General features: G+C 41.9%; 1 protein-coding gene across 5 annotated transcripts in view; it reads right to left on the minus strand.

The window, feature by feature from the left end:
• LOC118372873 (talin-2) overlaps window positions 1–17480 on the minus strand; it is a 135921-nt gene that overhangs the window by 118005 nt on the left and 436 nt on the right. For 2 of the 5 annotated variants that reach the window (XR_008126806.1, XM_052513423.1), the window contains exon 1: window positions 2906–3045. The exons of 2 other annotated variants lie outside the window; for them this stretch is intronic. Coding sequence is in view for 2 of the 3 variants with exons in the window: in XM_052513423.1 (XP_052369383.1) it covers window positions 2906–2963 (58 nt within the window). In the remaining variant the exon portion in view is untranslated. Of the gene's footprint in view, window positions 1–2905; window positions 3046–17480 lie in introns of those variants that run through there. One more of the 5 variants, XM_052513424.1, reaches the window with a different exon arrangement.

Here is a 17480-nt window from a genome sequence, read left to right on the forward strand (position 1 = left end):
TAAAACTTCTTACCTGGGAATATTGAAGACTCATGTTAAAGGGAACCATCAGCTTTCATATGTTCTCATGTTCTGAGCAAGGAAATGAAACGTTAGCTTTCTTACATTGCACATATTGCACTTTTACTTTCTTCTCCAACACTTTGTTTTTGTATTATTTAAACCAAATTGAACATGTTTCATTGTTTATTTGAGGCTAAATTGATTTTATTGATGTTTTATAATAAGTTAAAATAAGTGTTCATTCAGTATTGTTGTAATTGTCATTATTACAAATAAATACATTTTTAAAAATGGCCGATTAATCGGTATCGGCGTATATGGTCCTCCAATAATCGGTATTGGCGTTGAAAATCATAATCGGTCGACCTCTAGTCTAAAGTGTTTCTGCTGCCTCTCTTCAGTGTATTTGGGTCTAAAGTGTTTCTGCTGCCTCTCATCAGTGTATTTGGGTCTAAAGTGTTTCTGCTGCCTCTCTTCAGTGTATTTGGGTCTAGTGTTTCTGCTGCCTCTCTTCAGTGTTATTTGGGTCTAAAATGTTTCTGCTGCCTCTCTTCAGTGTATTTGGGTCTAAAGTGTTTCTGCTGCCTCTCATCAGTGTATTTGGGTCTAAAGTGTTTCTGCTGCCTCTCTTCGGTGTATTTGCGTCTAAAGTGTTTCTGCTCTGAAAAGTGTCAAATAAACCCTTAGAGCCTCAGAGAGAATGAGACACATCATCATGAGACATGTTAGAAGCCATGAAGAGCTGCCCTGAGAAGTTACCTCTGGTTAATTGATATGGACATGGGTTAATCCACCTGATCTGGATCAGGAGTTTGAGGTGTGTGATCACGTATAACCCGCGTTGAGACAAGGACAGCATTCTTCTCCATTCCCTAATAGTCTTAACAACAACTGCCTGAGGAGGGCTTCAATGTACCCTTTATCTTTCTGCCAGATCTGAGAACTTCCCACAGACTCAATATGAAACTGTGTGCTCAAACTTAAGACTATTGAAGAATGACATTTCAACTAGACAAAGTAGAAAACAAAAAACGTGTATTGGCTTATCTCAATTAAATTCAAACTGGGGATTTGAGTGATGAGGCCATTTGCAAGTCAGGGCCAGGGAACATAAGCACTGTTGTTGCAGCATAGAAATCACAAGCTTTGCATTAGTCCCACAGGAAGTAGTACGCAGGTAGTCATAATCAAATACTTACAACTGGGTGGGTAAGACTGACAGTTAGGGTTTCTCAACTCCCCAGAGTACTGAATATTTACGAACTATATGATAGTTCCTCACTAAAAACTGTCCATACATAGCAGTTTGTCACTCAGTGCATCCCACACCACTGCTAATAAAAATGTGTTACTGTCAAGCCACACCCACCACTGACTACCGCAAATTCCACCAAATTGAGCCACCACCCAAATGAGCAACCATATATCCAACAAAACACAGGGCTTGTTAATGACTGTACAAACTGTTACTGTACAGTACTTCCAGTTAGCTGTTCTCAGTTTACGTTTTTAACTGGACTCTGGACATTTAACCCCATCGCAAACTAGCTATTCCAATGAAAAAGGAGATCCCTCTCTGCAGGCAGCCTTCTCTTCTCTCAGTTCTCATCTGAGTCAGATGAGTTGTCAAGTTGTCAAGTGTCCACTGAACCACAGACCAGGGTACACAACACAAGTACCCAGAATTTGTAACCAAAAGTTAATTTCCTAGCAATCAATTAATAAACAAAACAAATGTTGAATGGGATGGAATTAGGGCTTTTTTTTATTACTGTTGAATTCTACTGTATATCCTAGAGATAATCCACTGAAGAACTCTGAGCCCAACTCCAAAATAACTACAGGGTACTAATTTCTGCTTGGTGAGTGACACTAAGACAGTATAGAAGTGCTTTAATAGACATGCCCAATCATATCCAAGCAAACAATATTCTCAGTCCGTAAGTAGTTTGCAGATAATTCAATCACTGCAATCAGTTTGCACTGTAAATTGGTTGTTACCAGCAAAAATATTGTAATCAGATTAAATAGGTAATTTTGAAAAACTAAATGATTACTTCTTGGATTACTTTTCAATTTAGAAAGGACTTTTGCGCAAAAAAAATATTGATAATTTTTTTCAAAGACATTCAATTCAGCATTGAAAACAGGCGCAAGTTTAAATTTGTTCCACCTGAGCGAGTCTGACCACAAGTCAGAGACCACTATGACGAAACCAAATGCATTTGATGGATCCTTTAGAATAAGACAATGTGTCTTAATGGGAAAGTAATCTGAAAGTAATCAGATAACGCTACAGAGTTTGGGTAATCCAAAAGTTGCATTACAGATTACAATTTTGAACGGGTAACTAGTAACTAATTGATTATATATAGAAATGCACCCAACCCTGCTCTGTCATTTGCTACATACTTTAATCTGAAGTTGTTTGTGGTGTTGAGTGGCGTTGCACAAAACAAAGTGATCAGCAATTGGATCGTCTCTAACCAATCTAACCAATCAGAGTGTCAAAGCCAATGACACATTTTCAAACTGCAGTGTGTTCTGACTCTGGCCCAACTCATCAGTTTCTAGACCGATCAGATGGACCCGAATGTGTTCGCATTTGGTGAAAGGTCGGGGAGGTACTCCGATCGACACTCATTGAAGAGGAGAAACTAATGTACATGGGCGTTTGGCCAGTGCAAGGAGTCTGGTTGGCCAGGCAACAGGCTAGTATCAGATGAGCCAACCAGCTAGCTTGCTCCTCATACCATACGGAGACCGGGATCATGTTCACAATGTAGCAAAACGTTTTGCAGTGGGAAACAAAAACAAGGATTAAGGTAGTCCCCTCCCTGTTTCAGTTGCTGCCAAATGAACATGACGAAGACCACACCAGCGCAGCGTGCTAGCTACTGACCTGGCCCTAAGTAGGTGTTGGATTGTCTGGCCTCTATCCAAGGTCTCCCTCTTCTCATCACTCAACTGCCTCCTCACCCTCTGGACTTGTTGGTTCATCAGATGTTGAGAAGGCCGTCTAATGTTAGCCGTTGTATCCATTTAGTTGCATTAGCCGAGCTGAACTCTCCCCCCTTTGCATGCTGCGACAAATAAAAGGTTATTTTCAGCCACTTGAATAATGTTGGCCTGTCCACATGTAATAGAATCCAGATGCCTCCCTGCCATACATGACGCTGCTGCAAAACCTTTTTAAGCCGGAGAGGAGGCTACAGAGATAGTGGGTTTAAAGTAAAGTCTCTCTCCAGTCTGACTTAGCCTCTTTCTGCCTCAGTCACTGTTCCCATTTTGAAATCTGGAAGGGAGCACTGGCTGCAGTCCCATTTTCTCTCCCCTCCACTAATAAACAAAGAATGGATTCCCTTATATAGGTCTAATGAGTGCCCATACGGGCAGGCAGCAGGCGACATCAGAAAATGCTCACACAAAATACTGTCAGAAAGATACCTCTGCGTCCCAAGTGGCACTATTCCCTACATAGATATTTTTTGTTTACAAGCAAACATCACATTCAAGTGATGTGCTCACATCTTCACACCAAAAAGCTCTAAAACAGGATAGCTAACGCTGATGTTGGGACCTTGACAAACTTAACAGTCTGAGTGATGACCATGAAAACACACAAGGCTGGTGGCTATTGCTAATTAGCTATGTTCAACAAGTATATTATTCTTCTGGCTTTATCTAGCTCTATTTGTGATATTTTACCTTGCTAGGTAATCAATACTCCGATGACATCTGTGATGTCGTAGACAAAATCCATCTAAATGAGGTTTTGTTAATTTGCACGAGCTGCATCTCAAGTTGAAGGATTCTATATTGACTCCTACGTAAACAAAGCCCTTTCTGGTGCGAACCCGCACGCGCTACTTTTCATGATGCAGCTAGGAAATGGGTCTATACTGCACTACTGTTGAGCAGGGCCCATGTAGTGGTATATTAACGGGCACTTAAAGAGCAATTTTCTGGTCACAGTGGATGCATTTACTGTTGTTGCATAGGGCAGTCACAGTGCCAGATAGGTCATGTTTGAAAGGACTGGAGAAGCAAAGCTGCACTAAACATTTCAACACAAGAATGTGTCAAATGGGGCCATTAAAAAAAGTTTGTCTTGGAACATCATGATGCAGAATCCCGAAGGCACTTTAGGCCTAGTCATTAGAGCCAAGCAGAAATAATGTATTTGTAAGTCACAAGTCAAGATCAAAATGCAACAAAAGCAAATAAGAACAGTAGAAGGGGCTTCCATTTCTGACTAGATTATACATGAGAAAACATGGGGAAAATCTTGCCCAACCAAATTCAAATTATTGGTAGGTTTATCAATGGACATTCCATTCTCTGTTCAGTGTTTTTAAAATCATTTTCTAAGACGCCACGTGGTCCTCTTTGAAAAATAAATTCCATTCTAAAGACACCAACATGAAAATGTGTCAATACTATTCCCTGGCCTGCTCGCCTCCCTACCACTGAGGAAGTACAGTTCCCGCTCAGCCCAGTCAAAACTGTTCGCTGCTCTGGCCCCCCAATGGTGGAACAAACTCCCTCATGACGCCAGGACAGCGGAGTCAATCACCACCTTCCGGAGACACCTGAAACCCCACCTCTTTAAGGAATACCTAGGATAGGATAAGTAATCCTTCTCACCCCCCTTAAAAGATTTAGATGCACTATTGTAAAGTGGCTGTTCCACTGGATGTCATAAGGTGAATGCACCAATTTGTAAGTCGCTCTGGATAAGAGCATCTGCTAAATGACTTAAATGTAATGTAAAATGAAAAGGTAACAGTAATACTTGTTAACGGTCAGTAATACTTGTTAACGGTCAGTAATACTTGTTAACAGTCAGTAATACTTGTTAACGGTATGTTTCCAGGACTTCAAACATTGACACTTATCTGCAAAGTGCAAATTCCTGCACAATAGGATGAATACACCATCTACTCAGGTTTCCAGAGGCTCACTGGGGCTGTACAGTGACAGTCAAAAACAACCAACTATATAACTGGCCCCTGACCGCTCCACATATAGCTTGAAACACTTTGGCATTAGGGGTGGGGTGAAGGGGAGCAAGTGTCTAAGAAATGGAAAGTCCAGCACCTTCAGAAAGTATTCACACCCCTTTACTTTTCCCACATTTTGCAAACAGGATGCATTTTTTGGAATATTTGTATTCTGTACAGGCTTCCTTTTTTTCACTCTGTCAATTGGGTCAGTATTGTGGAGTAACTACAATGTTGTTGATTCAGCCTCGGTTTTCTCCCATCACAGCCATTAAACTATGTTTTAAAGTCACCATTGGCCTAATGGTGAAATCCCTGAGCCGTTTCCTTCCTCTCCGGCAACTGAGTTAGGAAGGACTCCTGTATCTTTGTAGTGACTGGGTGTATTGATACACCATCCAAAGTGTAATTAATAACTTCAGCATGCTCAAAGGGATATTTAATGTTTGCTTTTATTAATTACCCATCTACCAATAGGTGCCCTTCTTTGCGGGGCATTGGACAACCTCCCTGGTGTTTGAGGATGAATCTGTGTTCGAAATTCACGGCTTGACTGAGGGACCTTACAGATGTGTGGGATACAGACATGAGGTAGTCATTCAAAAATAATGTTGAAAACTATTATTTAACACAGTGAGTGCATGCAACTTAAGTGACTTGTCAAGCACATTTTTATTCGTGAACTTACTTAGGCTTGTCATAACAAAGGGGTTGAATACTTGACTCAATAGCTTTGTATTTTTAATTAATTAATTAATTTGTTAAAATTGAAAAACATAATTCCACTTTGACATTACGGGGTATTGGGTGTAGGCCAGTGACAAAAAAAAATCATCCAACATAATAGGCACTATTTATCCGACACACAGGGTTAGGCTAAGTAACCTCTGGTTGTGATTCAACAAACACAGTCCTCTGAACAGAACAAGATGGATAATTGCTCATTTGATTATTTATTTGGGAGAATCAGTGATTCTGTGCAGTCCGACTGCAATGTACGTAGTCAATCTCAAACATGCACATACTGTCCTCTGTCTCAAGCCTCTCAGGATGAGTAATCAACCAACCTGTGGAGTGGGTGGAACAACTTGAAACCATGACCTTCAACTACCAAGGTAGGCAGGAAGGCTAGCTGGTAAACATTTGCAGCAAGAAGAGAATCTATCCTCATAGGAAAACCAAAAATAGAAGCCCTTGCCTGGCTAGGGAAGAGGCAGAGCAGTGGTGGGGGTGGGGGTGGGGTCCACCCACATGATCTCAAACAATACAACCAGGGCCAGTCACACTTTCTGGGGTATTCCAACCAGGAATGCCATTTTCAGCATGGTTACCACCTCAACGGAGTCAGAACAGGAATACATTTCTGATGAGTGATATGAATGGTAGAATTGTGTCAACAAATAATGCACAATCATAAGAAGTCCATTTGTTTATGAGCATTTGGGGATAAACAAGATGACTTAGCAATAATTGGTTTGGACAACCAACTGTTGAGGGAATGTCCAATGTGTATCAAAGCTAGTAGCAATACCAGAACGAAAGCACACCCAAAAGCACTTCAACCCAGCTTGGACAACAAAGAGAATCAGGTGCTGGACTAAAGTTTTGTTTACCCCACGACACTTCAACATCCAGGAACATAAAGGAGCAATATTATTTTGGGCTATAAGACTGTTCCACTCACATCAGCCAGGTTTGACTTTCTCTCATGAAAAAGGAACATTTCATATTTTTACAAAAAGTAGTTCCACTGTCAGTTTGTATCAGCCTTGCAGATCAGAACAACTCAACCAGACGAAGTTTGAAACCTGTTCACTCATATTGGATAGAGGCTACTCAAAGAGCTCGCTAAACTGATATTGAATTCTGGATTCCTCTCTGGGCTAAATAAGGTCACAAGGATCAAGGTCAAACAGGTAGACTACACTGTGTGTCAGGCAGTGACATGGCCAATCATCGCAGCATCTGAGCTCATAGCAGTGTGTCACTATCATGGCTGTGTTTACACAGGCAGCCCAATTCTGATCTTTTGCCCAATTATTAGCAAAAGATCTGATCTGATTGGTCAAAAGACCAATTATTGGCAAAAGATCAGAATAGGTTTGCCTGTGTAAACACAGCCAAAGTAATCAGAGTTTTACACACCTTAGGCAAGTAGCCACACAATTGCAATGCTGTGGTCATTTACAGTTAGGCGACAACACGGTGTGTCAGGTGTCAGGTAATGACATGGCTAATCATCAAAGACTACGAGCTAATAGTCTGTGTGTGGTTTTACATATGATAGCCAAGTAGTCATTGCAATCCAATGCTGTGGTTATTTACTGTTAGCAGACACCTGATTATTACAGATCAGACATTTCTGTCCCGGTGACTAAGAGACATGAGCCCCGGCCCCCGAGGGGCCTGGTGACCATGCCAACCATGGAGATCTGCCAATACCAAAGTCCAGCAATAGCAGAGGCTCTCAGCTGCAACCTCAAACAGATTTCAGAGCAGATCTGCTTTCAGCTGCGGTGATCCAGTATGACAGTTAGTTCCCCTAGCACTGGCCTGGGCCAAAGGAGGGTGGGTTCAGGGGCTGTCTCCCAAATGGCACCCTATTCCCTAAATAGTGCATTACTTTTGACCAGGGCTCTTTAGGGAATGCAGCCAGTGACACGACACCTTGAATTTGGCCCAAAGGCCAGTAAAGTGCACCTTCTTAAGGACACCTAATAATGTGGAATGGGAAAGTATGATTCTGCCATATAAACATGTTCAGTACAAGCTGGAATTCTGTGGTATGTGGTTCTCACTTCACAGGCTCTGTCCCTTTCATTAAATAGAAACAATAAACTAAAAACTTGTCGGTTGTTAAATTACAATTTTATAATGTAAACGTAAGTTTTCAGAACCCCCAATCGCTTTCAATTACGGAATGCAGTTCATTTGAAATTAATTTTTTTAAATGGTAACGCATCACTGTTGGATGAAAGGACAAAGTATTTAAATATAACAACTATTTCAATGAATCATTGAGAAAAGCCAAACCACCTCCAAGGCAATTAAAGCAATATAGTGAACAGTGTAAGTGGATAATTAGCTGATTCTAGCACAGAAGCTACTGAAACAGGTTGCCAACAGTTCCTAGAAGATACTACAGTAGTTAAAGAGATTGAACGGGATGTTAAGCACTTACAAATGGGTAACATATCTTACAAATGGGTAACATATCTTACAAATGGGTAACATATCTTACAAATGGGTAACATATCTTACAAATGGGTAACATATCTTACAAATGGGTAACATATCTTACAAATGGGTAACATATTGTACGAATTGGAATTAGATCTTTTTTTGTGGGATATAACATAACATATTATACGAAATGGACGACTCGTTTTGGCTCGTTGTCACTATTTTTACAACTACTGACTGAAATTATGCAAAACCTTAATAAAATACATCTTTAAGCACCAGTTCAATCTAGAACCAGTCATAATTCAAGTCATTTTGGTCTAGAGGAACAGCAACACCATATAAGATATGAGGAACAGTTGCTGAGTTAGTAACACATCTCTTCAGGCTATGGGCCTACGTTTGGAGTGCTGCATGGGTCTGGATATGAATCTGTAACGTTGCTTTTTGCAAGACTTCAGACTTTCATTTTCACAAAGACACCATAGGCTCCAGCCAAATGAAATATCTTATCAGAACAGACCCCATTTTTAAAACATAATTCTCACAAATGTTCCTTGCCATTTGAACTAATGCAGCTTGTCCTGTCAGTTTACACAGGCTACAGATGAAGGGCCATTGTCTCACATGACATAACAGTGAGGACTCTCCTGCATGGCAAACACCACAGGCCAGAGAAGCTGTATTCAAGAGGCAATTCCAGAGAAATAGCATCACTGAATCATCTTAAAAAAGGTACAATTTTGGATCTGTCCAATGGTCATTTCAGTTCTATTTAGTCCTACTCATTGACTGCATTTAGAACTCAATCTATGAATCTGAGCGGGGTTACATTTCCGCAGCCCCATCCCTCCGCTGTATACCAAAACAAAGGCCGGGCTGCAGCTGCTTTCTCTAATCTCAGAATGTAGCTTTAAGCCTGGCATCTCTTTTCAATTATAGGACTTCTTGCATCAGAACTGCTAAGAATGATCAGCCCTCACCACAAGCATGGACTAACTACCCTTGTGTAATGTACAGTACTTAAACAAACAATTTACAAAGGCCAACCAATCAGAAATAGCTTTGAGACATGCTTGGCAAGCAGCCATATTTGATTTGCAATGCAAACAGGAAGGCCTTCACATTACAACTCAAATGCATGGATGCGGATGAGTGGAAGTGGAAGGGACACAGTATGGGAAATGTTGACTGGAATATGAATACCCAATTTCAACCTCCAACCTTTTGGATCCTGTGCATGTCAGAGGTGTAGTATTTTATCAGTTGCTGTTGGCAGGACTGTTGTCCAGCGAGCTGCAGCTGTGATACTTGAATGCCGTGTGTTGCCTGTTGCTAATTATAACTGAACATGAGAATGTGACAGGGTGGGAGAGCACAGGAGTGCACCCACTGAACCGTGGGTTTGGGTCACATGCTCTGGTCCAAACTAAGGCAAGTTACAGTTCTCTACACTTCTCCCAGAGTGTGAATTAGCACACTTTCTCAGATGGATTTTACAACGGTGGAAACTGCCTTCAGCCAACAATTAAACCAATCCCATGCTTTTTAATCAATACACTTCTGGAAAAGGGTGGAGAATCAGATTGTATCCTAACTAAGCGTTAAGCACAGGCAGGCACAGAAAAGCCCTGGTCTTCAAAGTTCAAAAGGAATCCTGCCGAAGTATTGGAATCTCATGATTTGGCTCTTTTGTATAAGGTTACACATAGCTGGGCTGGGTCACACTGAGGTGTGAAATTCAGATATATTGTTGTTAATGTGCACCAACACAGCCCTGGGGCTGCATTCCAGAACGTGGCTGCTACTATGGACTGCATTCATATACGGTCGTAGCTTACCTTTCATACTCACACCTAAAATGGTTCTTAAGAGTATTATAGAGGTTAACTCACCTTTATACCCAAGTGTGTTACTCAGTGGAGTGATACACAACACATTAATCAAGAGACTGGCTACAACTTAAGTGATCAAATTAAATTATGTAGTCGAATAAAATCAATAGGGGACTAAGGATACACAGCAGTTATCGATAAGAATAGTTCTTTGCCCCAACCACTTCCTCTGCTCTGCAGTCTGCACACATCAACCAAGCCCACAGAGAGCTACTTATCTTCCCCTGCGTCTCATCTACATCTTAGTAGGCCTGGGTCTCACCTCTTCCCTCAGAACGAAGGCACCTGACTGCTGGCCTTGGCAGCAAAGCCCCTCCTCTCCCCAGGTCCTCCAGACCACCAAGTTGATATTGCACATCCTGCTGTCATTATGCTGCCTGTCGACAGACTGGTTGACTCCTGAATAGCACTCTATTCCCTACAAAGCTCATCAAATGTAGTGCACTATATAAGGAATAGGGTGCTATTTGGGACTTAAGGCAGCCAGCCCTGCTCATTACTTCCTCTCCCTGGGTTGTGATGACAGGCAGCAGAGGCCACTCTGAACACAACACAGGCTGGATCAATAAATTAGCCATCACACTCATGATGAACTCCTCCACAGAGGTCTTTATATGCCATAAACACATTGGCCTGTGGCTTTGAGAGGCTCTTATTATCGCCTATAGTTGGAATGTGGCACTATCAGGTTTAGTATGTAAAATACAGAACAATGCATGAACCAGTGGTGAGCACCATGTGGGAAATGGCATGGATGCCAAACAAACTGACAGACTGTAGCCTATAATCATAACAGAAACTGTATTAACGCTTACAATCATATTGCCATTAATGCCATAGAACAGACCCACATACAAATGCTGTCATGCATCCCATCATCACATATTCATATTAAACTGCTGCTGTTAAACTGATGTATCCATTGTTCATATTAAACCATGTGAATATAAATACTGCATTCACGACTCCATTCACAGGAAAATAAGGCAGCTATACTGGTTAGCATCAAACAGCAGTTTCATAAAGGGCTTGATTGTTATTCTAAATACTGTCACTTCGTGCCACTCATCTCAGTGCTGGGAATTTGACAAACGGGCCCATTGAAACAATAAGAATGTTTGTCAATCGCTGCTGCTTTGACAGAATGTAGCTCAAACTGCTAATAATGTAATAGATGAATACACACGTTTAAAAAGGTCAGAGCAGTTTCTAATACAAGGAGGAAAAAGCTTTTGATTGATGTTTTGTGAATGTCAGATGTGTGTAAGCATGAAAACGATAGAAGTTAATGCTGGGGATGACTGACCTGCAGTGCATACTAAGCATCAATAAGAATGGTTAAATAGTTCTTATGGAGGAATATTTTACAAATGGTCAAGTGGAAAATTAACCAGGGTTGCGTTCAGTAAGACAAAACGGTGGGCAACAGCTGAATTCAACGGAAACAGTACTGTTCGACCAGTTGAAAATCATTGTGATTATAGTGCTGTACGAGTTGTGATTTCAGATGGTCACACCCATATTGATCAGGCCACACATATCAAATCTGAGCAAACATACCTCAGACTGTTGATGAACGGTACGCTATGTTTTAGGGAAATGTGTCGTTCAGTACAAACCGTCACACAACCTAGCAAACGTTGATGCGACTAGAGTGGAAGACCAATCCTCTGGGAAAAGCCATGCAGCCCCTCCATCGGTTTCAACAACTAGACCAGGGCCCAGTTTCCAAAAAGTATATTAAGGCTAAGTTAATCATTAAAAGCACTGAGCTCAATGGTTCTAACGATGAACATAGCCTTACGATGCATTTGGGAAGCCGAGCCCAGAGCTGTTAGAGCTGGAGAGCCCAAACGCTACTGCTTTTAGTTTCTACCTGGCAGTTAATTGCACGTTCCTGGTGTACTCAGTCTTATTAGAAGAAGAGCAAGAAAACTTGAAGTGTTTTGGCCCAACAGGATTGGCATTGAACAGCCCTGAACTAGATGAAATGGTCTTCCATCTCACTAGGATAAAGACCTCCTCCATTCCTGTCATTATTGAAAGAGATCATGATACCTCACATCTCAAAATAGGGCTACTTAATGTTAGATCCCTTACTTCAAAGGCAATTATAGTCAATGATCTAATCACTGATCATAATCTTGATGTGATTGGCCTGACAAACATAGCTTAAGCCTGATGAATTTACTGTGTTAAATGATGCCTCACCTCCTGGCTACACTAGTGACCATATCCCCCGTGCATCCCGCAAAGGCGGAGGTGTTGCTAACATTTACAACAACAAAAAAATGACGTTTTCGTCTATTGAGCTTCTAGTCATGAAATCTATGCAGCCTACTCAATCATTTTATAGCTACTGTTTACAAGCCTCCTGGGCCATATACAGCGTTCCTCATTGAGTTCCCTGAATTCCTATCGGACCTTGTAGTCATAGCAGATAATATTCTAATCTTTGGTGACTTTAATATTCACATGGAAAAGTCCACAGACCCACTCCAAAAAGCTTTCGGAGCCATCATTGACTCAGTGGGTTTTGTCCAACATGTCTCTGGACCCACTCACTGTCACAGTCATACTCTGGACCTAGTTTTGTCCCATGGAATAAATGTTGTGGATCTTAGTGTTTTTCCTCATAATCCTGGACTATCGGACCACCATTTTATTATGTTTGCAATTGCAACAAATAATCTGCTCAGACCCCAACCGAGGAACATCAAAAGTCATGCTATAAATCCACAGACAACACAAAGATTCCTTGATGTCCTTCCAGATTCCCTCTGTCTACCCAAGGACGCCAGAGGACAAAAATCAGTTAACCATCTAACTGAGGAACTCAATTTAACCTTGCGCAATACCCTAGATGCAGTTGCACCCCTAAAAACTAAAAACATTTCTCATAAGAAACTAGCTCCCTGGTACACAGAAAATACCCGAGCTCTGAAGCAAGCTTCCAGAAAATTGGAACGGAAATGGCGCCACACCAAACTGGAAGTCTTCCGACTAGCTTGGAAAGACAGTACCGTGCAGTACCGAAGAGCCCTTACTGCTGCTCGATCATCCTATTTTTATAACTTCATTGAGGAAAATAAGAACAATCTGAAATTCCTTTTTGATACTATCGCAAAGCTAGCTAAAAAGCAGCATTCCCCTAAGAGAGGATGGCTTTCACTTCAGCAGTGATAAATTCATGAACTTCTTTGAGGAAAAGATCATGATTATTAGAAAGCAAATTACGGACTCCTCTTTAAATCTGCGTATTCCTTCAAAGCTCAGTTGTCCTGAGTCTGCACAACTCTGCCAGGACCTAGGAGCAAGAGAGACCCTCAAGTGTTTTAGTACTATATCTCTTAACACAATGATGAAAATACTCATGGCCTCTAAACCTTCAAGCTGCATACTGGACCCTATTCCAACTAAACTACTGAAAGAGCTGCTTCCTGTGCTTGGCCCTCCTATGTTGAACATAATAAACGGCTCTCTATCCACCGGATGTGTACCAAACTCACTAAAAGTGGCAGTAATAAAGCCTCTCTTGAAAAAGCCAAACCTTGACCCAGAAAATATAAAAAACTATCGGCCTATATCGAATCTTCCATTCCTCTCCAAAATTTTAGAAAAGGCTGTTGCGCAGCAACTCACTGCCTTCCTGAAGACAAACAATGTATACGAAATGCTTCAGTCTGGTTTTAGACCCCATCATAGCACTGAGACTGCACTTGTGAAGGTGGTAAATGACCTTTTAATGGCATCAGACCGAGGCTCTGCATCTGTCCTTGTGCTCCTAGACCTTAGTGCTGCTTTTGATACCATCGATCACCACATTATTTTGGAGAGATTGGAAACCCAAATTGGTCTACACGGACAAGTTCTGGCCTGGTTTAGATCTTATCTGTCGGAAAGATATCAGTTTGTCTCTGTGAATGGTTTGTCCTCTGACAAATCAACTGTAAATGTCGGTGTTCCTCAAGGTTCCGTTTTAGGATCACTATTGTTTTCACTATATATTTTACCTCTTGGGGATGTCATTCGAAAACATAATGTTAACTTTCACTGTTATGCGGATGACACACAGCTGTACATTTCAATGAAACATGGTGAAGCCCCAAAATTGCCCTCGCTAGAAGCATGTGTTTCAGACATAAGGAAGTGGATGGCTGCAAACGTTCTACTTTTAAACTCGGACAAAACCGAGATGCTTGTTCTAGGTCCCAAGAAACAAAGAGATCTTCTGTTGAATCTGACAATTCATCTTAATGGTTGTACAGTCGTCTCAAATAAAACTGTGAAGGATCTCGGCGTTACTCTGGACCCTGATCTCTCTTTTGAAGAACATATCAAGACCATTTCAAGGACCGCTTTTTTCCATGTACGTAACATTGCAAAAATCAGAAACTTTCTGTCCAAAAATTATGCAGAAAAATGTATCCATGCTTTTGTCACTTCTAGGTTAGACTACTGCAATGCTCTACTTTCCGGCTACCAGGATAAAGCACTAAATAAACTTCAGTTAGTGCTAAATACGGCTGCTAGAATCCTTACTAGAACCAAAACATGTGATCATATTACTCCAGTGCTAGCCTCCCTACACTGGCTTCCTGTCAAAGCAAGGGCTGATTTCAAGGTTTTACTGCTAACCTACAAAGCATTACATGGTCTTGCTCCTACCTATCTCTCTGATTTGGTCCTGCCATACATACCTACACGAACGCTACGGTCACAAGACGCAGGCCTCCTAATTGTCCCTAGAATTTCTAAGCAAACAGCTGGAGGCAGGGCTTTCTCCTATAGAGCTCCATTTTTATGGAACGGTCTGCCTACCCATGTCAGAGATGCAAACTCGGTCATAACCTTCAAGTATTTACTGAAGACTCATCTCTTCAGTGGGTCATATGATTGAGTGTAGTCTGGCCCAGGAGTGGGAAGGTGAACGGAAAGGCTCTGGAGCAACGAACCGCCCTTGCTGTCTCTGCCTGGCCGGTTCCCCTCTTTCCACTGGGATTCTCTGCCTCTAACCCTATTACAGGGGCTGAGTCACTGGCTTACTGGGGCTCTCATACAGTCCCTGGGAGGGGTGCGTCACCTGAGTGGGTTGAGTCACTGATGTGGTCATCCTGTCTGGGTTGGCGCCCCCCCTTTGGGTTGTGCCGTGGCGGAGATCTTTGTGGGCTATACTCAGCCTTGTCTCAGGATGGTAAGTTGGTGGTTGAAGATATCCCTCTAGTGGTGTGCGGGCTGTGCTTTGGAAAAGTGGGTGGGGTTATATCTTTCCTGTTTGGCCCTGTCCGGGGGTGTCCTCGGATGGGGCCGCAGTGTCTCCTGACCCCTCCTGTCTCAGCCTCCAGTATTTATGCTGCAGTAGTTTATGTGTCAGGGGGCTAGGGTCAGTTTGTTATATCTGGAGTACTTCTCCTGTCCTATTCGGTGTCCTGTGTGAATTTAAGTGTGCTCTCTCTAGTTCTCTCTTTCTTTCTCTCTCTCGGAGGACCTGAGCCCTAGGACCATGCCTCAGGACTACCTGACCTGATGACACCTTGCTGTCCCCAGTCCACCTGGCCGTGCTGCTGCTCCAGTTTCAACTGGTCTGCCTTATTATTATTCGACCATGCTGGTCATTTATGAACATTTGAACATCTTGGCCATGTTCTGTTATAATCTCCACCCGGCACAGCCAGAAGAGGACTGGCCACCCCACATAGCCTGGTTCATCTCTAGGTTTGTTCCTAGGTTTTGGCCTTTCTAGGGAGTTTTTAGCCACTGTGCTTCTACACCTGCATTGCTTGCTTTTTGGGGTTTTAGGCTGGGTTTCTGTACAGCACTTTGAGATATCAGCTGATGTACGAAGGGCTATATAAATACATTTGATTTGATTTGATGAAGAGAAGGGAAGGTGCCAACCCCATGTGGAGTGACATTACCTTACCCTGGCCGATCAATAGGATCAATGACTCATTGCACAGACATAACAAACCAATCCCAGTATGGTAGGTGTCCCAACAGAGCTATCGGTCAGGCTTCTCAGACATTATGTACCCAGAACATCCTCACCAGAAGGCCATATCTTTTTACTGGCACGCCAAGGACTAAACCAGGGAGTTTTCTGAACCAAGTACTTTTTGTCCATAAAACTACCCAAAAAAACCTAGCTTGCTCAGCAAACATTTCAAACATGCCCCTTTTTCTGCCACTCATAACAGTGTCAACCTTCTGCTTACCAGCTGAAACCAACAAGTCTACCTCTAGCCGCACTCCAAGATTCTTATAGGCTAAATGACAAGTTTGCCCAGCTTTACTAGTGGTCCTTTACAAACAGCAATAAAATAAGAATGTATCAACACTGTACATGCAGTCATTTGAATAATCAATCACCACATGAAAAAAAAATAAGGAACATTATTTTGTACTATTCTCAAAAGGATCGAATTGTAGTTATACCAAGCAATGGTAGGCGATATTGTGCCAAATTAATGGTGTATTGATGATATTCTGCATTTAATAGGCTACATGATCACAGTGGTACGTCAATGCAAGTCAAGGGGTGTGGCACTACCATGCGCTGCAAGAAGCCACACATATTTAAATCACGAAGTAAATAGAGTCATTCGTGGATACTCCACAGCCAACAATTATCCGGACCGTTGCATATTCCTGGTTACATTGTTGCGGTTCTCATGACGAGCGACACCTTGATATATTGTAGCGACCAGCACCCACCATGGTGCAAAGCTCACGGACGTGGAAAACTGCTGCTGAAATACTGGACGAGTGTGGTTGGATTTAAAATTCATTCGCGTGCTTATTCGGCCATATTCACTATGCAATGAGTGCCTCTGATATAAGGAAAAAGCTTGGCACACTGTCGTGTTTCTTATAAAACATATCAAAGCATAGATACTTCAATGGCGTATCATGTATAAACGGAGATAATGCAAAGTTTTAAAAGGTGTCTAGTCTAGTGGTACTCACTGATGGTAGCGGCTATCGGGTTATAATATGGCGGTTTTAAATCGCCCCCCTCCATGCAGTTACAATTGAATTGCCATGACCCCTACGCATGCACAGCCTATATTTCTAACAAGAATGTAGGCTATTTGTTACATAGGATATACTCAGTAATGTTGATTACGTTTACAAACGGTGTTATTATAAAGGGCTCAATTCGACACTCATTTCACAAACAGAGCGACCACAAAACACATGGACTTCGACTCCTGCTTCTCTTCTCACCAAATGCAATATATGTGGTCATTTAGCCGAAAAAGTACATTTGGGTCTAAACTACTTAATTTCCTGTAGTAGTATGAAAATGCAATGACGTTCATGTGAAATTCCTCAACAGCCAACATCCTCTGCAGCCTAATCTCACACCATGAAATGTGATTTTGACCATAAATTC

Source organism: Oncorhynchus keta, unplaced genomic scaffold, assembly GCF_023373465.1.
Source record: "Oncorhynchus keta strain PuntledgeMale-10-30-2019 unplaced genomic scaffold, Oket_V2 Un_scaffold_1109_pilon_pilon, whole genome shotgun sequence".
NCBI classification, from domain to species: domain Eukaryota; kingdom Metazoa; phylum Chordata; class Actinopteri; order Salmoniformes; family Salmonidae; genus Oncorhynchus; species Oncorhynchus keta.